At 41.6% G+C, this 23,919-nt stretch overlaps 1 protein-coding gene across 1 annotated transcript in view; it reads right to left on the reverse strand.

Annotated features, from left to right (window-relative positions):
* Positions 1-19,842, reverse strand: part of LOC518224 (membrane cofactor protein) — a 79,466-nt gene extending 59,624 nt beyond the window's left edge. The window contains exons 1-3 of the mRNA XM_059875833.1: positions 19,759-19,842; positions 14,848-15,036; positions 14,410-14,512 (exon numbers count right to left, since the gene is read on the reverse strand). Of these exons, the coding sequence (XP_059731816.1) occupies positions 14,410-14,512; positions 14,848-15,036; positions 19,759-19,801 (335 nt within the window). The 5' untranslated portion in view covers positions 19,802-19,842. The remainder of the gene's footprint in view (positions 1-14,409; positions 14,513-14,847; positions 15,037-19,758) is intronic.
* Between the last annotated feature and the right edge of the window lie 4,077 nt (positions 19,843-23,919).

A 23,919-nucleotide genomic window follows, 5' to 3' on the forward strand; every position in this document is an offset into this window, starting at 1 on the left:
GAGAGGAGCCAAGATGGCGGAGGAGTAGGACAGGGAGAACACTTTCTCCCCCACAAATTCATCAAAAGAGCATTTAAACGTTGAGTAAATTCCACAAAACAACTTCTGAATGCTGGCAGAGGACATCAGGCACCCAGAAAAGCAACCCAACTCTTCGAAAGGAGGTAGGAAAAAATATAAAAGACAAAAAAAGAGACAAAAGAGGGAGGGATGGAGTTCCGTCCCGGAAAGGGAGTCTTAAAAACAGAGAAGTTTCCAAACACCAGGAAACCTTCTCACTGCCGAATCTGTGCCGAGCTTTGGAAGCACAGAGGGCAACATAACAGGGAGAAAAAATAAATAAACAATTAAAACTCGCAGATTGCAAGCCCAAGGTAACTCCCCCAGTGGAGAAGCAGTGCAGACGCCTGCACACGCCATTAGCAAGCGGGGGCTGGGCAGGGAGGCGCGGCGCGGGCTGCATCGCTTAGAGTAGGAGTCTGGCCTGAATACCCTGAGCGCTATCTCAGCGAAATAATTTGGGCTAGCAAACCAGACTGTGGGATATCTACCACGCGAAAAGCCAGCCCCAACCTAAGACACCGCCAGGCCTGCACACGGAACAAAGGACTGAACAGAGATAGCCGGCTGCAGACCTTCCCCCTCCGGTGACAGGCAGCCAGAGCCGGAAGGGAGCAATCGCAGCCCCAGACAGACATTATCTATAAAACTGTAAGCAGGCTTCTTTGCTAACTAAAACTTCTTGCGGGTCTGGACGGTCAACATCTGCCTGAGAAGGTGCACCGGTTTTACACCCAGATAACCGAGTGGCGGGGAGGCGATAAGTCGCAGCATTGGCGCTCGCCAAACACCTCATCACCTGAGCTGCTCGGACCTGGGAAGAGCACAAAACGCAGGCCCAACTGAGTCTGCGCCTCTGAGGACTACCCGAGTGCCTGAACCTGAGCGGCTTGGACCTGGGAGGTGCATGCAGCCCTGGGCCGGCCTCGGATTGTTCCCGGCAGAACAACCTAGAGCCCGAGCAGTGTGGGCAGGGAGGCTACACGCACCGTGAGCGGGGGCAGACCCAGGGTGGCTGAGGCACTGCGAGCCCACGCCAGTGTTATTTGTTTGCAGCATCCCTCCCTCCCTCCCCACAGAGCGACTGAACAAGTAAGCCTTAAAAAAAAAAAAAAAAAAGTGTCCTCCACCGTGCCCTTTGTGTCAGGGCGGAAACCAGACACTGAAGAGACCAGCAAACAGAAGAAGTTATAACAGAAGGAAACACCTTGGAAGCTACAGGCAATAGATTAAACCCTGTGGTTACTACAGACTACATAGGAAGGGGCCTATAGATCTTGAGAAATATAAGTCAGACCAAGGAACTAGCCAAAAATGAACTGAACCCACAATAGTCACAACAAAACCAGAGAAAGTCCTAGATATATTTTTACTATTTTTACGATCATTCTTTCTTTTTTTTTTTTAATTTTTTAAAAAAAAATTTTAAGTCCTCTATTGTTCTTTTAATTTTCACTTTTATAACATATTACTTTGCAAAAAAAAAAAAAAAAAAGACCCTATTTTTTTCTTCTTCAGCAAACTTCATATATATATATATTTTATAATTTTTGACCTTGTTTTTTTTTTCTTCTTTTCTTTAACATTGTATTTTTGAAATTCCAAAGTCTACTCTAGATTTTTAATTGTAGCTTTTTGGTATATGTTATCAATTTTGTACCTATAGTTCTTTTTATAATTTCTGTGACTTTTTTTTTCTTTTCTCTGTTTCTTTCTCTTCTCCTTTTATATAACATTGTATATCTGAAATTCCAAACTCTACTCTAGATTTTTAATTTATGCTTTTTGGTATTTGATATCAATTTTGTACCTGTATTTTCTTTATAATTTTTGCGACATTGTTTGTTTTTGTTTGTTTGTTTTCTCTCTTTATTTTTCTTCTTCTTTTTTTTTAACATTGTATTTTTGAAATTCCAAACTCTACTCTAGATTTTTAATTTTTGCTTTTTGGTATTAGTTATCAAATTTGTACCTGTATTTTCTTTATAATTTTCGCGACCTTGTTTGTTTTTGTTTGTTCGCTTTTTCTCTCTTTCTTTTCCTTCTTCTTTTCTTTAACATCGTATTTTTGGAATTCCAGACTCTACTCTAGATCTTTAATTTTTGCTTTTATGTATTTGTTACCAATTTTGTACCTTTAAGAACCCAATCTTCAGGACCCATTTTTCACTAGGGAGCAAGATTACTGGCTTGACTGCTCTCTCTCCCTTTGGACCCTCCTTTTTCTCCACCAGGTCTCCTGTGTCTCCTCCCTAACCCCTCTCTACTCTACCCAACTCTGTGAATTTCTGTGTGTTCCAGATGGTGGAGAACACTTAGGGAACTGATTACTGGCTGGATCTGTCTCCCTCCTTTTCAATCCCTCCTTTTATCCTTCTGGCCACCTCTGTCACCTTCCTCCTTCTTCTCTTCTCTGTATAACTCCGTGAACATCTCTGAATGGTCCAGTTGTGGAGTGCACATAAGGAAGTGACTACTGGCTAGCCCACTCTCTCCACTATTGATTCCATCTCATCTCATTTGGGTCACCTCTAACTCCCTCCTCCCTCTTCTCTTCTCCATGTAATGCTGTGAACCTCTCTGAGTGACCCTCACAGTAGAGAAACTTTTCATCTTTAACGTAGATGTTTTATCAATGGTGCTGTATAGAAGGAGAAGTTTTGAAACTACTGTAAAAATAAGACTGATAACTGGAAGCAGGAGGCTTAAGTCCAAACCCTGACTCCAGGGAACTCCTGACTCCAAGGAGCATTAATTGACAGGAGCTCATCAAACGCCTCCATACCGACACTGAAACCAAGCACCACACAAGGGCCAACAAGTTCCAGGGCAAGACATACCAAGCAAATTCTCCAGCAACAAAGGAGCACAGCCCTGAGCTTCAAGATACAGGCTGCCCAAAGTCACCCCAAAACCATAGACATCTCATAACTCATTACTGGACATTTCATTGCACTCCAGAGAGAAGAAATACAGCTCCACCCACCAGAACACTGACACAAGTTTCCCTAACCAGGAAACCTTGACAAACCACCTGTACAAACCCACACACAGCGAGGAAACGCCACAATAAAGAGAACTCCACAAACTGCCAGAATACAGAAAGGACACCCTAAACTCAGCAATTTAAACAAGATGAAGAGACAGAGGAATACCCAGCAGATAAAGGAACAGGATAAATGCCCACCAAACCAAACAAAAGAGGAAGAGATAGGGAATCTACCCGATAAAGAATTCCGAATAATGATAGTGAAATTGATCCAAAATCTTGAAATCAAAATGGAATCACAGATAAATAGCCTGGAGACAAGGATTGAGAAGATGCAAGAAAGGTTTAACAAGGACCTAGAAGAAATAAAAAAGAATCAATATATAATGAATAATGCAATAAATGAAACTAAAAACACTCTGGAGGCAACAAATAGTAGAATAACAGAGGCAGAAGATAGGATTAGTGAATTAGAAGATAGAATGGTAGAAATAAATGAATCAGAGAGGATAAAAGAAAAACGAATTAAAAGAAATGAGGACAATCTCAGAGACCTCCAGGACAATATTAAACACTACAACATTCGAATCATAGGGGTTCCAGAAGAAGAAGACAAAAAGAAAGACCATGAGAAAATACTTGAGGAGATAATAGTTGAAAACTTCCCTAAAATGGGGAAGGAAATAATCACCCAAGTCCAAGAAACCCAGAGAGTCCCAAACAGGATAAACCCAAGGTGAAACACCCCAAGACACATATTAATCAAATTAACAAAGATCAAACACAAAGAACAAATATTAAAAGCAGCAAGGGAAAAACAACAAATAACACACAAGGGAATTCCCATAAGGATAACAGCTGATCTTTCAATAGAAACTCTTCAAGCCAGGAGGGAATGGCAAGACATACTTAAAATGATGAAAGAAAATAACCTACAGCCCAGATTATTGTACCCAGCAAGGATCTCATTCAAGTATGAAGGAGAAATCAAAAGCTTTTCAGACAAGCAAAAGCTGAGAGAATTCTGCACCACCAAACCAGCTCTCCAACAAATACTAAAGGATATTCTCTAGACAGGAAACACAAAAACGGTGTATAAATTCGAACCCAAAACAATAAAGTAACTGGCAACAGGATCATACTTATCAGTAATTACCTTAAACGTAAATGGGTTGAATGCCCCAACCAAAAGACAAAGACTGGCTGAATGGATACAGAAACAAGACCCCTACATATGTTGTCTACAAGAGACCCACCTCAAAACAGGGGACACATTACAGACTGAAAGTGAAGGGCTGGAAAAAGATTTTCCATGCAAATAGGGACCAAAAGAAAGCAGGAGTAGCAATACTCATATCAGATAAAATAGACTTTAAAACAAAGGCTGTGAAAAGAGACAAAGAAGGTCACTACATAATGATCAAAGGATCAATCCAAGAAGAAGATGTAACAATTATAAATATATATGCACCCAACACGGGAGCACCGCAGTATGTAAGACAAATGCTAACAAGTATGAAAGGAGAAATTAACAATAACACAATAATAGTGGGAGACTTTAATACCCCACTCACACCTATGGATAGATCAACTAAACAGAAAATTAACAAGGAAACACAAACTTTAAACGATACAATAGACCAGTTAGACCTAATTGATACCTATAGGACATTTCATCCCAAAACAAGGAATTTCACCTTTTTCTCAAGCACACATGGAACCTTCTCCAGGATAGATCACATCCTGGGCCATAAAGCTAGCCTTGGTAAATTCAAAAAAATAGAAATCATTCCAAGCATCTTTTCTGACCACAATGCAGTAAGATTAGATCTCAATTACAGGAGAAAAACTATTAAAAATTCCAACATATGGAGGCTGAACAACACACTGCTGAATAACCAACAAATCACAGAAGAAATCAAAAAAGAAATCAAAATTTGCATAGAAACAAATGAAAATGAAAACACAACAACCCACCCGTGGGACACGGTGAAAGCAGTCCTAAGGGGAAAGTTCATAGCAATACAGGCACACCTCAAGAAACAAGAAAAAGTCAAATAAATAACCTAACTCTACACCTAAAGCAACTAGAAAAGGAAGAAATGAAGAACCCCAGGGTTAGTAGAAGGAAAGAAATTTTAAAAATTAAAGCAGAAATAAATGCAAAAGAAACAAAAGAGACCAGAGCAAAAATCAACAAAACCAAAAGCTGGTTCTTTGAAAGGATAAATAAAATTGACAAACCATTAGCCAGACTCATCAAGAAACAAAGGGAGAAAAATCAAATCAATAAAATTAGAAACGAAAATGGAGAGATCACAACAGACAACACAGAAATACAAAGGATCATAAGACACTACTATCAACAATTACATGCCAATAAAATGGACAACGTGGAAGAAATGGACAAATTCTTAGAAAAGTACAACTTTCCAAAACTGGACCAGGAAGAAATAGAAAATCTTAACAGACCCATCACAAGCATGGAAATTGAAACTGTAATCAAAAATCTTCCAGCAAACAAAAGCCCAGGTCCAGATGGCTTCACAGCTGAATTCTACCAAAAATTTGGAGAAGAGCTAACACCTATCCTGCTCAAACTCTTCCAAAAAATTGCAGAGGAAGGTAAACTTCCAAACTCATTCTATGAGGCCACCATCACCCTAATACCAAAACCTGACAAAGACCCCACAAAAAAAGAAAACTACAGGCCAATATCACTGATGAACATAGATGCAAAAATCCTTAACAAAATTCTAGCAATCAGAATCCAACAACACATTAAAAAGATCATACACCATGACCAAGTGGGCTTTATCCCAGGGATGCAAGGATTCTTCAATATCCGCAAATCAATCAATGTAATACACCACATTAACAAATTGAAAAATAAAAACCATATGATTATCTCAATAGATGCAGAGAAAGCCTTTGACAAAATTCAACATCCATTTATGGTAAAAACTCTCCAGAAAGCAGGAATAGAAGGAACATACCTCAACATAATAAAAGCTATATATGACAAACCCACAGCAAACATTATCCTCAATGGTGAAAAATTGAAAGCATTTCCTCTAAAGTCAGGAATAAGACAAGGGTGCCCACTTTCACCATTACTATTCAACATAGTTTTGGAAGTCTTGGCCACAGTGATCAGAGCAGAAAAAGAAATAAAAGGAATCCAAATTGGAAAAGAAGAAGTAAAACTCTCACTGTTTGCAGATGACATGATCCTCTACATAGAAAACCCTAAAGACTCCACCAGAAAATTACTAGAAATAATCAATGAATATAGTAAAGTTGCAGGATATAAAATCAACATACAGAAATCCCTTGCATTCCTATACACTAATAATGAGAAAACAGAAAGAGAAATTAAAGAAACAATTCCATTCACCATTGCAACGGGAAGAATAAAATACTTAGGAATATATCTACCTAAAGAAAGTAAAGACCTATATATAGAAAACTATAAAACACTGGTGAAAGAAATCAAAGAGGACACTAATAGATGGAGAAATATACCATGTTCATGGATTGGAAGACTCAATATAGTGAAAATGAGTATACTACCCAAAGCAATTTATAGATTCAATGCAATCCCTATCAAGCTACCAACAGTATTCTTCACAGAGCTAGAACAAATAATTTCACAATTTGTATGGAAATACAAAAAACCTCAAATAGCCAAAGCGATCTTGAGAAAGAAGAATGGAACTGGAGGAATCAACCTACCTGACTTCAGGCTCTACTACAAAGCCACAGTTATCAAGACAGTATGATACTGGCACAAAGACAAAAATATAGATCAATGGAACAAAATAGAAAGCCCAGAGATAAATCCACACACATATGGACACCTTATCTTTGACAAAGGAGGCAAGAATATACAATGGATTAAAGACAATCTCTTTAACAAGTGGTGCTGGGAAATCTGGTCAACCACTTGTAAAAGAATGAAACTAGAACACTTTCTAACACCATACACAAAAATAAACTCAAAATGGATTAAAGATCTCAATTTAAGACCAGAAACTATAAAACTCCTAGAGGAGAACATAGGCAAAACACTCTCTGACATACATCACAGCAGGATCCTCTATGACCCATCTCCCAGAATATTGGAAATAAAAGCAAAAATAAACAAATGGGACCTGATTAACCTTAAAAGCTTCTGCACATCAAAGGAAACTATTAGCAAGGTGAAAAGACAGCCTTCAGAATGGGAGAAAATAATAGCAAATGAAGCAACTGACAAACAACTAATCTCAAAAATATACAAGCAACTCCTACAGCTCAACTCCAGAAAAATAAATGACCCAATCAAAAAATGGGCCAAAGAACTAAATAGACATTTCTCCAAAGAAGACATACAGAGGGCTAACAAACACATGAAAAAATGCTCAACATCACTCATTATCAGAGAAATGCAAATCAAAACCACTATGAGGTACCATTTCACACCAGTCAGAATGGCTGCGATCCAAAAGTCTACAAATAATAAATGCTGGAGAGGGTGTGGAGAAAAGGGAACCCTCTTATACTGTTGATGGGAATGCAAACTAGTCCAGCCACTCTGGAGAACAGTGTGGAGATTCCTTAAAAAACTGGAAATAGAACTGCCTTATGATCCAGCAATCCCACTGCTGGGCATACACACTGAGGAAACCAGAAGGGAAAGAGACACATGTACCCCAGTGTTCATCGCAGCACTGTTTATAATAGCCAGGACATGGAAGCAACCTAGATGTCCATCAGCAGATGAATGGATAAGAAAGCTATGGTACATATACACAGTGGAGTATTAGCCATTAAAAAGAATACATTTGAATCAGTTCTAATGAGGTGGATGAAACTGGAGCCTATTATACAGAGTGAAGTAAGCCAGAAGAAAAAACACCAATACAGTATACTAACGCATATATATGGAATTTAGAAATATGGTAACAATAACCCTGTGTACGAGACAGCAAAAGAGACACTGATGTATAGAACAGTCTTATGGACTCTGTGGGAGAGGGAGAGGGTGGGAAGATTTGGGAGAATGGCAATGAAACATGTAAAATATCATGTAAGAAACGAGTGGCCAGTCCAGGTTCGATGCACGATACTGGATGCTTGGGGCTAGTGCACTGGGACGACCCAGGGGGATGGTATGGGGAGGGAGGAGAGAGGAGGGTTCAGGATGGGGAACACATGTATACCTGTGGCAGATTCATTTCGATATTTGGCAAAACTAATACAATTATGTAAAGTTTAAAAATAAAATAAAATTTAAAAAAAAAGAACTGATGGCAGATGAACTAGACAAAGACTTTAAAATAACTGTCTTATGAAGGCATTTGCAGTGGTAAATCAATTAATGCCAGTTCTGCTGTCTGATTTTTCTTCAATGAGGGGGCTAAGTGGAAGACATAGAGCTGCAGATCTTTATGAACGCCCTGCAAGTAACAACATCACTCTCAGGGTCAAGTTCAATGTCACCATTGAGAATATCAAAGCTAAAACCCAAGAAAAGGGAGACGTCCTGTTTGCCTAACAGTTTTGAATTTTGGGGGCATATAGCTGGAGGTTGACCACACACTCTCAGACCACAAATTCAAGAAAGGAGTCAACTCACACTTCGCGCTTTGCCTGTGGGGTGGCATCACTAAGCCTTCCTTCCACAAGTTTGCCCCCAAACACACTGTTAGTAAACCATCTCTCACAAGTATTTGCTCACTTCCATCTCAATGCTGCCAACTGCCACAAGAAGAAATGTGTCCACACCAACAACCTGTGCCTCCAGAAGAACATTAAATGATTCCCATACCTTGGTGCCTCTTTGCCAGCAGGGAGGTCTCTTGCCAAAACCCCAAGGTCCTGAGCCCCCAATAAAATTTGATGGAAAAAAATGACTGCCTTAATGATGCTTAAAAAACTAAAGGAAGAAATCTAGAAAATCAAGAAAAGCCGTGTAAAACATGGAAATCTCAAACAGGAGACAGAAAAACTAGAAAGAAGCCGAAAGGAAATTCTGGAGTTGAAAAGTTGTTCCATCGCTAAGTCATGTCCTACTCTTTGCGACCTGCATGGACTGCAGCATGTCAGGCTCCCCTCTTCTTTACTCTCTCCTGGAGTTTGCTCAAATTCATGTCCACTGAGTCAGTGATGCCATCCAACCCTCTCATCCCCTGCCGCTCCCTTCTCGTCTTGCCTTCAACTTTTCCCAGCAGCCCTACATTCATTGCTGTGTAAAGTAGAGATGATACAGTAGCTAACTATATGCCCTTCAGGAGACTAAAGGGATTAAGAACATAGGGATAAACAAACACAATGGACTATAGCTCAGCCATAAAAACAGGGAAATCTTGCCATTAGCAACAACATGGGATGGGCCTAGAGAATATTATGCCAAGTGAAAAAATGAAACATTAATATTGCATGATTTCATCTATAAGTGCAATTAAACACAAAGCAAACGAGAAACAACAAAACACAAACATACTCCAGCCACAGAGAACAAAAAAGTGGTTGCCGGAGGGAGGGGGTGGAGGGAGAAATGAATTAGGTGAGTGAGATTAGGAGGCACAAATTTCCAGTTATGAAAGAAAGAGGTTATGAGGATGAAAGTAGGAAACCAGTAATAACTGTGCAATAACCTCGTATGCTGACAGATGATAACTAGACATCATGGTAATCACTTTTAAACATACAGAAATATCAGTCCCTATGTGATGTACTTGGAGAAGGCGATGGCACCCCACTCCAGTACTCTTACCTGGAAAACCCCATGGATGGAGGAGCCTGGTGGGCTGCAGTCCATGGGGTCGCAAAGAGTCAGACACGACTGAGCGACTTCACTTCCACTTTTCACTTTCATGCATTGGAGAAGGAAATGGCAACCCACTCCAGTGTTCTTGCCTGGAGAATCCCAGGGACGGGGAAGCCTGGTGGGCTGCCATCTATGGGGTCTCACAGAGTCGGATACGACTAAAGTGACTTAGCAGCAGCAGCATGTGATGTACCTGAAGTAATTTAGTTTGTAGGTAAATTATTCTTCAATTAAAGTAAGAAACCTAATGTTACAACTTAAGGAATTAGTGAAAGAAGATAACCCAAAACTACCAGAAGGAAGTAAATAATAAAGATTAAAGCAGTAAAATAGAGAAGAGAACGTCAGTGAAATCAAAAGTTGGTTTTCCAAAAGAGCAAAAACACTGACAAACCCTTAGCTAGATGGACTAAGAAAAAAAGAAAAATCTAAATTACCCAAATCAGAAATTAAATGGGGATATTATCACTTAGTTCTACAGAATTAAAAATATGAGACCTCTATGAATAATTTTATGCCAACAAATGATAGCCTAGACACAGTGAACAAATCCAGGTAAACACAGTATCTACCATGACTTCATTAAAAAATTACAAAATTTGAATTAAATATGACAAGTTAGTAGATTGAATCAGTAACCAAAAATCTTCCATTAAAAAAAAAAGTCCTGGATCTGATGCTTTTCAACTCTTTAATTCTGCCAAATGTTTAAAAGAGAAGTTATACCAATCGTTCTACAAGAGGGGGATTTCACGATGGCTGAGAAGTAAAACATAGAGACCATCTTCCTCCCCACAAATACACCAAAATAAATCTGCATGTGGAGCAACTCCTATAGAATACTGAAATGCTGGAAGAGACCCCAGACTTCCAAAAAGGCAAGCTAATTTTCACGTAACGGGGTAGGGCAAAAGAAATTTAAAAAGGAGACAAGGGTATGAGGACATGACCTGTGCCTCTGGGAAGGAGCCATGGAGGAGGGAACGTTTCCACACACTAGGAAATCCCCTAATGGGCGGGGATAGGGGCGAGCTTCAGAACCTCAGAGGGGAGCCTGCAAACAAGTGCTTGGAAAAAGAAGTGGAAAGAATTCACCACAGACCTCAGTGCTGACAGCACTTCCCAGTCTGAGACATTTGTTTGCGTGCCTGCCGTGGTGAGATGGTGGCTGGGTGTTGAGGCTTGGGCTTTGGAGATCGGGCCATAGGGAGAGGACTGGGGTTGAGGGCCATGATGAAAGTCTGTGCAGCACAGACGAGGGATTCCAGGGAAAAGTCTGTGCCAGCCAGAGGGTTAAGAGATCACTGCTGTGGGGACCTTCCAACTCTTTGCGCTTGCAGACAGCAGGACACTGCCTCCGTGAATGCCAGAGGTGAGATGGGCTGCGGTCTGTCGTCCCAGAGGTGGACAAGCAGGCTGGCTGCCACCAAAGCATGTGCCAGAGATGGGGGGCAAAGTTCCACGGCAGACCCCCGCCCCAGAGGTTGGCATGATATCCACTGCAGCCTCCACCAAGCTGTCAGCAGGCAAAAGTCACTGCCCGTACCTGTGCGGCTTGGCGCTGCCAAGGGACCCTCGACCTGGGGCCAGTTCCCCTGGGGGAGCAGACGACCTGCCTGAGGCTGTAGGAACTTCCTACAGGTCTCTGCTGCCACAGGTTTTCCTTGCACATCCCAACTGTGTCTGCCATATCGCTCCCTCTGCCCAGACTGACTTAGCAAGTGAGCCCCAATAAGCCGCAGCTTTTGCCTCCATTGCCTGGGCGGGGAACACACACCAGACGACGGTCTATAAAAAGAGAGGGGGCCGAAACCAAAACTGAGCACCAGGGACTCAGAGGAAGGGAATTCGCTTGTAGCCCCAGCAGCAGCCTACTAAATCCCCACAATTAGCTTAAGGCTGTGGACTTTGAGGGCAACTGTAGACTTTGTAAGCAAGTAAAAGCTGGAGTAAAACCAGATCTGAACCTGAGTTGACCCCACAGGGCCCACAGCAGGTGCCAGAGGCCTTCCTAGAATTTTTGGAGAACTTCCTGAGTAGGAAGACATGCTGGAGCTCTCTGTGTGACATGGACACAGACAAATAGGAAAATATTCTTACTACCAATCTTTCTCTAAATAGCTTCTCTTTCTTCTTTTTTCTATTGTTTTATTGTTCTTTACTACTGCTTTTATTTTTCCTTTACTTAATGCTTTTTGCTTTTAAATAAATGTTTTAAAATGTTTTTCCCATTTTCACAGTACTTTCTCATTATCTTACCGTTTTCCCCATGTTTTTGATGTTGTATTTTTGCTAGTCTAGTTTCTACTCTTTGTTTTCATTTATGGGTTTGTTTATGGTTTAATTGCTCTTTTCATGTTTTTATTCACATTTTCATTCTTTAAAAATTTTTTTTTAGTTTGTTTGATAGTATGTTATTACACGTTAAGTGCTGCTTTTAATATTTGTCTTGGGCCTTTGTCCATTATTTGTTTGTTTAAATTTTTCTTTTTTTCTGTCTTTTTTTCCCTCTTTCTCTTCTGTGCTGTATGGCTTGTGGAATCTTGGTGCTCCAGCAATGGGGTTAGGCCTGAAACTCTGAGATAGGAGACCTGATCCATGATGTTAGACCACCAGAGAACTTAAAACCTCATGGAATATTAATTGGCAAGAACTCTCCAAAAGGCCTCCATCTCAACCATAACACCTGGACTGACACAAAGGCCAGCAAGTTCCAGTGCTGGACACTTCATGCCAAACAATTAGCAAAACAGGAATAGAACCCTACCCATTAGCAGACAGTCTGCTCAAAGCCATACCAAGTTCACAGACATCTCAAAATACACTACTGGAAGTATAGCACTGCCCTTTAGAGACAAGATCCACCTCCAACCACCAGAACAGGCACTGGCACTGCCTACCAGGAAAGCAACCCCACCCGTGGGAGACAGACACCACAAGTAGGAGGAACTACATCCTTGCAGCCTGTGAAAAGTAGACCCAAGCCCAGTAAATGAAACAAACTAAAAAGACAAAGAAACATGTAGCGCATGGAAGAGTCTGGTAAGAACTCACAAGACCAAACAAATGAAGAGAAAACACACAGTCTACCTGAAAACATTTAGAGTAATGATAGTAAAGATGACCCCAAATCTCAGAAATAAAATGGAGGCATAGATAGATATGATGGAGGCATGGATAGAGAAGATACAAGAAATGTTCAATACGGACTTGGAAGAAATGAAGAACTGTCAATCAGCAATGAGCAAGGCAATAACTGAAACAGAGTACACTAGAGGGAGCCAAGAGCAAAATAACTGAGGCAAAAGGACGGTAAGTGAGCAGGAAGATAGAATGGAGAAATAACTGAAGCAGAGAATAAAGAAGAATGAAAATAAGACAGGACGGTCTCAGAGTCCTCTGGGAAAACATTATGCAAACCAACATTCAAATTACAGAGGTCCCAGGAGAGAGTGAGAAAAAGAAAATTATGAGAAAATATTTGAGGAGATCACAATTAAAACCTACCTGACCTGCCTCTTGAGAAACCTGTATGCAGGTCAGGAAGCAACAGTTAGAACCGGACATGGAACAACAGACTAGTTCCAAATAGGAAAAGGAGTACGTCAAGGCTGTATATTGTCACCCTGCTTATTTAACTTATATGCAGAGTACATCATGAGAAACACTGGGCTGGAAGAACCACAAGCTGGAATCAAAATTGCTGGGAGAAGTATCAATAACCTCAGGTATGCAGATGATACCACCCTTATGGCAGAAAGTGAAGAAGAACTAAAAAGCCTCCTGATGAAAGTGAAAGAGGAGAGTGAAAAAGTTGGCTTAAAGCTCAACATTCAGAAAACGAAGATCATGGCATCTGGTCCCATCACTTCATGGCAAATAGATGGGGAAACAGTGGAAACAGTGGCTGACTTTATTTTTCTGGCCTCCAAAATCACTGCAGATGGTGATTGCAGCCATGAAATTAAAAGACACTTACTCCTTGGAAGGAAAGTTATGACCAACCTAGACAGCATATGAAAAAGCAGAGACACTACTTTGCCAACAAAGGTCCGTCTAGTCAAGGCTATGGTTTTTCCAGTAGAAATGTATGGATGTGAGAGTTGGACTATAAAGAAAGCTGAGCATAGAAGAATTGATGCTTTTGAACTGTGATGTTGGAGAAGACTCTTGAGAGTCCCTTGGACTGTGAGGAGATCCAACCAGTCCATCCTAAAGGAGATCAGTCCTGGGTGTTCATTGGAAGGATTGATGTTGAAGCTGAAACTCCAGTACTTTGGCCACCTGATGCGAAGAGTTGACTCATTGGAAAAGACCCTGATGCTGGGAAAGATTGAGGGCAGGAGGAGAAGGGGACAACAGAGGATGAGATGGTTGGATGGCATCATCCACTCGATGGACATGGGTTTGGGTGAACTCCGGGAGTTGGTGATGGACAGGGAGGCCTGGTGAGTGCGGTTCATGGGGTTGCAAAGAGTTGGACACAACTGAGCGACTGAACTGAACTGAACTGAACCTTATTTTCTGTAAGTAGCATCTTACTTACCCCTGATTACAAACAAAGTGAGCCTGTGAACCAAACAGAACACTTCCATTGACGAAGTAAACTTGACCATTCACTGGATCGCCCAGATTAGGACATGATTTTCCTAAGAGAAAATATTAAACTTGTTGGTTTACAGCAATTTCAAACATAGATTTAAATCAAATTCAAAATTCTACAATTCTTGTTTGAATCCATGGGGATCTTATTATTTTATTTAATTATTATTTTCTTTCCATATTATATGGTCAAACATGATTCATATCTACCCAGGTAACCAATTGCCAAGAAGATTATTCTTTTGGGATTTTTTAAGCCTGAAAAAATGCATTGCCATCTAAAACCTATATTCAGATGAGAAAACCATTATTGCAGTAGATGAATATGTGCACTAAAATGTGTGAAACTCTCCAGAGCAATAATAAAAAAAAGTTTACTCACTTGTACAGGCCTCCTCAAGAGCTGACCATGTATTGTCATCCTCACAAACAGCAGATCTGGGACGAAGAGGAATTATGGGCTTGAAACCTAGGCGACAGTCATATTGTACACGTTCCCCAGGACCATACCTGGGTTTAGGCGCACCCCGGAGCCGCATAGTTTCAAACCTTGGTGGATCACCACAGGCATCTAGGAATACAGAGAATAAGAACATGAAAATAAAGTAGTTTATTTCATCAGGCAGGGACTGTGGCCTGGCATCAGATCAGGTAGGTAGTACAGAATAAATAGAAAGATTCTTGGCAAGGTTTTAAATGACTGTTATTGCTTTTACCCAAGTGATAATTGTCACAAAGGATGTGTCTTGCTTATTTTAAATGATAATCTATGAGCTTTCGGTTTGTTGAGGATTAAGGTAAAGTTTTGTTCAACACTAAGTTGAAGAGATTGCATCAATGTTTTTGGTTTTAAAATATGTTTATAGGTATGTGTCCTTCCCCACTTCTTTCTAAACTCATTATTTTGACATTCACCTCTCCTCTAAGAGGTCTTCTATAGTCTATAGCACTCTGCTCAGATTCTGCTTCCATAGTTTGAAACACAAACATATGATCACCTATCCCTTCGGGCTCAGTTTCCTCTCGGAAGGCAAGGTCCTAGAGGGCAGAGAGCATATACCTTCTTTTTGTTACACTCTGTACACACTGGGTGCTGGAGACATGCTATGGCAAGAGGTAAATATCAAATAAGCCTTGTGGATATCAGAGGTCAAAAGAGATATTAGCTAAAATATTTAAAATTATGACTTCCTTTTATGTGTTTTGTATTAGTGAATTGAGCATTTTGCAAATAAATGGAAACCCTTGAAATATCAAATTTTATTACTTTGAATAGCCTTAGTAAGAATTGGTTTCTTGGATGTTCCAGTAGTAATAATTTAATCTTCTTTCACTGATTAATGAATTGTGCATTCCCTTAGAAGCCCCCTGCAGGGGCTCTTTGGGCTGTTTATCCAATGCATCCGGACAGTAAAGCTGTTATATTGTTATGCTTTTAGAATTTTTTTTTACCTCTGTCCTTTTTTTGTGGGGGGTTCTTCCCTAGAACAGTGTTTCCTACTTCAGCAAGTCCTCTTCCTTTTAATTATCTGTGCTCTTGAAAATCTTATAAATCTGTTAGAAAATAATGTAAAATATAGTGGAGACACATTGGTTAAAGTCCTAAAAGGATGCAGAGGCCTCTCCTTTAAGGTTATAGGACCTAAGGAGGTGGGAGATAGACTATTTTGATCCCTGAGGGAAATTTTCTTTCTTATTCTTTGGGTCTAGGTCTTTAGATTGAAAGACTAGTCAAGACAAGTGAATGTTATCCTCCTTTTTCATCATTTTCTAAATTCTAAGTTCCTCTCTTGACATTCTGTCCAACATTTCACTACACCACGTGCTGAAATCCACTTTTGGCAAAATGTTTTCAACATTTCCAGTATTCTGGTCTTAATATATGAATTCTCCTCAATCAACTGCCCAAAATAAAAGCAACAAATAAACAAACAAAAAAGGATGTAGTTATTAAAAACAGTGTTTAAAGATCAGTACTAAAGAGCCTCTTGAAGGTGAAAGAGGAGAGTGCAAAAGCTGGCTTGAAACTCAGCATTCAAAAAGCCAAGATCATGACATCAGGTCCCATCACTTCATGGCAAACAGATGTGGAAAAAGTAGAAGCAGTGACAGATTTTTTATTTTCTTTTATTTTTATTTTCTTTTATTTTCTGCAGTGATTTCCAAAATAACTGCAGACAGTGACTGCAGCCATGAAATCAAAAGACGCTTGCTCCTTGGAAGGAAAGCTATGACAAACCTAGACAACATGTTAAGAAGTAAAGACATCACTTTGCTGATAAAGGTCTGTATAGTCAAAGCTATGATTTTTCCAGTAGTCATGTACTGATATGTGAATTGGACCATAAAGAAGGCTGAGTGCCAAAAAATTAATGCTTTGGAATTGTGGTGCTGGAGAAGACTCTTGCAAGTCCCTTGGACAGAAAGGAGATCAAACCAGTCAATCCTAATATTCACTGGAAGGACTGGTGCTAAAGCTGAAACTCCAAAACTTTGGCCACCTGATGCAAAGAGCCAATTCATTGGAAAAGACCCTGACGCTGGGAAGGATTGAAGGCAAAAGGAGAACAGGGGGGCAGAGAATGAGATGGTTAGATAACATTACTGACTCAATGGACATAAATTTGAGCAAGCTCTGGGAGAGAGTGAAGGACAGGGAAGCTTGGTTTGCTGCAGATCATGGGATTGCAAAGAGTCGAACACGACTTAGCGACTGAACAAGAACAACAAAAAGATCAGTATAGCGTTGAATTTTATTAATAACATTAAATATACTGAATATTCTGAGCCATACATTGTCATTTTGCAATAGGAAAAAACTGGATTAGAAATGCAATATAATTCCTATTAATAGATACAAATATATAACATCATTCAGAGTTTCCTGGAACCAAGAGAGAAATCAAGTTGATAGCACGTCCATAATTAATTATATAAGTGTCATTTGTTTATGTACTTGACTTCACTACCTATCTCAAAACCAGATCATGAAGAAAGAATTTCTAATATGAAAAGAAAAGAAATGCCAATGGGATGGTTTAATCCATTCAGCTAGCGAGTACTTCTTCCCATTAACAAGCATCATGAAAGGCACACTTTCAACAATATAAAGTTTGGAATGTATGCTTCAGCAAGCAGTTGAATACAAGGTTTAAACACTGTAATGATTGAGTCCAATATCACGCTTTTTAATTACCAAATTTCTTCTCTCACTCAGAATACTGAATTCTGTACTCCTGTGAGGATTTTCAAACTAAACATTTCTAGTTTCAGAAAAATAGTATTATGACTAAGTTTTTTTCTAGATAGTTTACAATATAATAATTATTGGGTTGCAATGCTGTATGTTTGCCATTGTATAATATGACAGGCTGCATTCATAAAATTCCCTAGTTTTCCAGATGAGTTTCAGGAAGATGAAACAGTCTCTACTACGTATCAAGAGAACTGTTCACCTTCTGTACACTTACAAAAGTTGTGCAGAGACTCTCTACCTGCTTGCTAAATTTAAACATTACTCTGGTACTCGTGCACAAAACCAGATCCTCCCCCAGGCAGTACCTTCAGTAAAATACTGGTCTCTGATCAAGTGAAATCTCATTGAAACCTGACCATCCTGCCCCTTCTCTCACTGTCTACATAGACTACCTTTTAAAATGAATATGAAAGACAAACGTTTATTGAAATTAATGTCCATGCTCCTTTAATGAACTTTTTAGAAGGCTGGTACAATGCTTGTAAGCAAGAACATCTACATTCTATAACACTGCACACCTTTTTTTTTTTTTTTAATCAAACTTGGAAAATATGCTACAAAATCATGTTCTGGTTAGTGGGGAAGATGAAACTGGATGGAAGATGCATCATCAGTTGTAAAGAAAGGATACTGAATCCAAGTCTTCATAAACAATTCATGACTATTTCTTACTTTCTGTCTGTTTGCCTTCCTTTGCAGGTAGGCCCCCAGCAGGTAGTCTGGGGTATAAAAGGCTTAATGTTTTTATAAAACACCACGTACAGTATTTTGATTAGTTAGAATTCACCTCTATACATGGTTAACTTACTTCTTTGGAACTTTAACATGCATAAAAAGTATGAGGGTAAGTAGGTGCAATAAGGCAGGAAGAGAATGATTCAACCTGTCAGAAATTAAAAGATTTTTTTCCCAGCAGGTGGCACTACAACACAAGTCTTTGGTTTCTCTCTTCTGTGCTGCCTCTGGTAATATCTGCAAGTGGGCACTTTTCACCCTCCACTGCCTCTTTCACAGGTCTTGCCCAGTGGCCACCTTATTATTTTTTATACCTCTTGGATGTTGGTGCCTTGCTGCTGCCAGCGTCAATGGCATCACCACGTGGGGCACAGGAATGGCGACTTCTGCCACCTCCAGGATCCTGAGTTACAGCCTCCACCACCAAAGAGGGACTGGGAGGGTGGGGGGAGTGGGTGGGTGGGGGGCCCACCCAGCACATGTTCTTATCTGACCTCCAAATGAACTTCCCAGCCCCCACAAAGCAAGCAGTAGCTTCCTGGGCCCATACTTGGCACATCTGGGTGGCCACTTCTACAAAGTACACACTAGGGAACACTGTGTGGGCTCCCCTAGCCCAGCCAAGCCCCAGGGGCACAAACACCCCTACTCCCAAGTTATCAAACTGGCTAGAGAATATAGGGCAAACCCTCCCCACAGGCACAACAGCAGCCTAACTACATCCCCCGGCGCCTGGGAACTCACGAGCAAACCGCACCACCAGCACCAGATCAGCAGTTCTGTGGTTCATTTGGTCACTTTATGAGAACTGACTCGTTGGAAAAGACCCCGATGATGGGAAAGATCGAAGGCAGGAAGAGGGGGACGGCAGAGGACGAGATGGTTGAATGGCATCACCGATTCAATGGACGTGAGTCTGAGCAACCTCCAGGAGATGGTAAAGGACAGGGAAGCCTGGTTTGCTGCAGTCCATGGGTTTGCAAAGAGTCAGATACGACTAGCGACTGAACACCAGCCTGGCCTCAGTTTTGCCCATCACCCCGCACCGCTGGGTGCCCACCGCAAGCAAGACTTCTCTTCCAGCGCTATGTGGTCCCTACTCCCCTAGATCTCGACGCAGCACGACCCGCGGACGCTCTGGTCACGCTTTTTACTCCAATTCCTTATAGCCCCGGAGTGGACGCAGCCCCAGGACTCTCCCGAGAGACTAAAAGCAAATCTCCTCCCACCCTCGGTTCCAGTCGGCCGGCCTCGCGAGCCGCTCCGGGTCCCCACCCGCGCGCACACTCTGCAGGCTCCTACCGGAGACGGAGGGCAGCAGGAGCACGAGGACCACCAAAAGCATTCCTACGAGGCACCAGCAAAAGGGGACTCTCGGGGCGACCAGGAGGGGGCTTGCGCGATACGAAAGCCTCTGTCACTTTCGGGGAGACCAGCGGGAAAGCTGAGCCCAGCCGGGCGGAGATCAGCTCGGTTGTCAGACGCAACAATCCCCAGCCTCACAAGGTGTCCAGAGCGGTAACGCGGAGGGGCGTGGCTGGGCCGTGCCGGGGGCGGGCTGAGGGTCTAGCGGGTCCAATGGGCGGGCTGCAAGGCGGGGCCTCGGAGCGGGGGGCGGTCCCTGCTCCTAGAGGGGCGGTCCCCGCGCCTGGGGGAGCCGTTCCTGCGCCGGTGGGGCGGGGCGCGGCGCTGCAGAGGGTTACCTGTATGCGCGGCGCGGAAGACGGTTCCCCATGGGCGCAGAGACGTCGGAGCGCCTCCGCCGGCACACGGCGTGTCTCTGGTTCCTCTGCCTGCAGACCTGAAGAAGAGCCGCAGCGACTCGGCGGGACCCTCTTGCTGAAAAGACTGTTAATCACCCTACGCAGAAGGGTGGAAAGGAATCAAGGGCTGGCGTGGTCATCATTGTCCCTTTTCCGGAAAAATCAAGCGTAACGACCTGAAAATAGAAATCTAGAGTTTAGGCAGTGGTAAATGTGGGACAGACAACCGTCATGACTCCTTTTGGACCTGAGGCCCTCCATATTGTCGGGACACCTGGGCCCTTGCTCGGCCTTTGCCATTAGTCAGGCATCATTCACGACAATATTTGAGATTTCCGTGGCTGAGCCTCTGCTACTGAAGCCTCTCGTGGCCGGATAGATTTCAAAGTCACGAAAGGTTTGTCCATCGCTCTCCCACCTGCTAAAATCAATTTGTTCTACCCTGTGTTCCAAGGAGAGCATCTCTGGGAAAGTAAATGGTTAAACAACCCCTGGTCGTTAGCATGAGTGAGTGAGTGAAAGTCGCTCAGTCGTGTCCGACTCTTTGCGACCCGGTAGACTATACAGTCGGAGAAGGCGATGGCACCCCACTCCAGTACTCTTGCCTGGAAAATCCCATGGACGGAGGAGCCTGGTAGGCTGCAGTCCATGGGGTCGCTAAGAGTCGGACACGACTGAGCGACTTCCCTTTCACTTTTCACTTTCCTGCATTGAAAAGGAAATGGCAACCCACTCCAGTGTTCTTGCCTGGAGAATCCCAGGGACGGGGGAGCCTAGTGGGCTGCCGTCTATGGGGTAGCACAGAGTCGGACACGACTGAAGCGACTTAGCAGCAGCAGCAGCAGCAGCAGCAGACTATACAGTCCATGGAATTCTCCAGGCCAGAATTCTGGAGTGGGTAGCCTTTCCCTTCTCCAGGGGATCTTCCCAACCCAGGGATCAAATCCAGGTCTCCCGCATTGCAGGCGGATTCTTAGCATAATGGGTTGGGTTGGAAGCTTTGCTATTGAGGGACTAAATGTTTTATGGAAGATGAAATACACATACATGAAAAAGGTAAAAAGAAAGCTGCATTAAGGGCCAAATTCTTGGAAGCAATGAATGTCTTATAGTTGGGAGGAGTAGGAGTTGGTTAGGTGGAATGGATAAAGGGGAAAACTTTTCTGTTGAAACACTCTTGCAAACAATGCTGGAAAATTAAGAGTGAACACGATTTATGTGTAAAGTTGTAAGTAAACCTGTATGGTTAGTAGAAGAAAAACGAAAGTAACATGGCTGGCATTAAGGAGCAAACAAAAGGAGCTGCCATTTTCTCATTACTTGGCAAAGAATAAAAAGGTCAACCAGTGTGAGTAAATGTGTTGAGGGGACCAGTACCCCCAAACTTTTAGTTTTTAACATAACACTTTTGTATGTTAAAAGTCTTAATATGGACATGACTTTTAAATCAGCAGTCCCATTGAGAATTCATTCCAAAGAAATCATCAGAGCCATGAGCAAAGATTATAGTTTTGGGAAAATTTTAACCCTATGTGTCTAGCAGAAGTCTTAAGGATTTTATGATAGGTAGTTTACAGCATGGGAGTCTGTGCAGCCGTGTAAAAAAATATGAATGTGAGAAACTATGATATATTTTAGGTGGAAAAAGAAGGCTCCAAATCACTACATAACTTTTGTCATTTCTTCTATTAAAACAAAAGGACTACTTGATACACATAAAGGGATTAGCAGGAAATATTCCATAATTAACTAGTAGTTGATAGGATTATGGGTATTTCATTTTCTTTGTGCTTTTCAGCTTTCTGTATTGACCCTATGTTACCATTTCTAATCAGGTAAAGAAAAAAGAATATTTACATGTGATTGGCGTTTCAAATGTTCATAGAATGGTGGGGACAGAGCCTGCATCCCACAGAATAAAGCAATGAGAAGATGGTGAGGAAATGGAAATTCTCCCTGTAAGTCAAATGCACCAGATGGAATTACAATACATTTATATACATTTAAGCAATTTTATATCTGAAATATGCTAAAGATATTCTGGGATACACAAACCATGGGATTTCTTCTTCCTCCCAGAACAACACAGTTTGTTTAATTCTTGGAAGAGAATATAAAACTCAAAGTGTGGGTGTGATAAAAAAACATCTTGGTGTCTTGTTTTTATGGCCTGTGGGTTTCTCTAATTGTGGCACGCAGAATCTGGGGTGTAGTTGTGAAGCACGGGCTTAGTTACCCCATGGGCACGTGGGAATCTAGATCCCGAGACCAGGGATCAAACCTGTCTCTCCTGCATTGGAAGGTGGATTCTTAACCACGGACCACCAGGAAGACCATACCTTAGTATCTTGGGTTAAAAAATCGAGACTTTCTATGATAACACAACTAAATGAGATATAAGGAGACTTATGAAAGAAAATATAATGAGGGGGCACTGTCATTTCTTTTAATTCTTACTGTTGTGAAAGAGTGATATAAAGGAAATGTTTTGTGGCTCAGTGTTGGCAATACTTTGTGAGAAGAGGGAATCCTTTTATTGTTCTCTGCAACCATGTGTACACAATATTCCATCTAAAGTGTATCTCATAAAGCTGAAATAACTTCTCTTTTATTTTTAGGCTTGAAAGTAAGTTTCTTTTTAATTTAGCATGGTTTTCTATTTACAGGTGATAGATTAGATTCAAAGGTTGTGTTTACTGAAACTTTATGACAGTGAAATTTCTGCACCCAGGATCCATCAATTCATTCTAAGTATAATTGAAGACTTCACACTGATTTCTGAAATTATTTTTGACCCAACGGAGGTTCCATTTGAAAGGTTTTGGGCCTTGTTCCCTATTTTTCTGAACAAGCTCCATGAGGCAAAGATGTAGTTTTCGTGCTCTAGCCCCAGTGCTGAGACAGTTCTAGATCTATACTAAGTGCATAAAAGTACCCACTAGATACTAAGGAAATACATGAGTGTTGCCATCAAATGCATTTATCATGTGTCTGTTGATCCTCCCCTTGCCTGCATTTACCAAATTCTGGGGAATTCTGAGAAATTTTGATTTTAATAAGGCGAGGCACTGAAAACAAAGCAGCATTTGTCTCTGAAAGGAATGACCTACAACTGTCTGCACAGAAAACGTTTCTAAATCAGGAAGACAAGCTGACCTATGACGTGAATCTGTTCACTGTTTAACACTTAGCCTTGAGATCATTTTAGTGACAGAGTTCAAAGGGAGGGTATTGACTGTGAACTTCCTAAGGTCCTGAGAGGAACAGAACTCAGGAGTCTAGGCTTTGAGTGAAGTAGGGGAGAGACCACACTAGTGGTCTCTCCAACAAACTGCCAACAGAAAACTGAGGAGAGAATGGAGAACATGATTGTTTGTAGACCAGGTTTTGAACGATGCAGTAGCTCTCCTGCAGGCTTTAGGAATGGTGGTAAGTAGAGGGAGGTATCTGGGGATGTTCACTAAATTAAATGATGTTAGATGATCCTTTGCCTCCTCAATGGGTATATTTGCATTCTGCTTTTCAGAAGTGGGCACAGCAGCATGAAGGGACCTGTGAACGCTCTCAGAAGGGGCTTGCCCCTCTCTACACGTTGGGCGTTTGCAGAAACCTGAAAGAGAATGGCTTAACGAAGCATAGTTAAGCCGCCTGTCTGATGTCGGTCCTGGGAGCCCCGCCACCACTGCTTGCACCTGGTAGG

Source organism: Bos taurus, chromosome 16, assembly GCF_002263795.3.
Source record: "Bos taurus isolate L1 Dominette 01449 registration number 42190680 breed Hereford chromosome 16, ARS-UCD2.0, whole genome shotgun sequence".
Lineage (NCBI taxonomy): Eukaryota > Metazoa > Chordata > Mammalia > Artiodactyla > Bovidae > Bos > Bos taurus.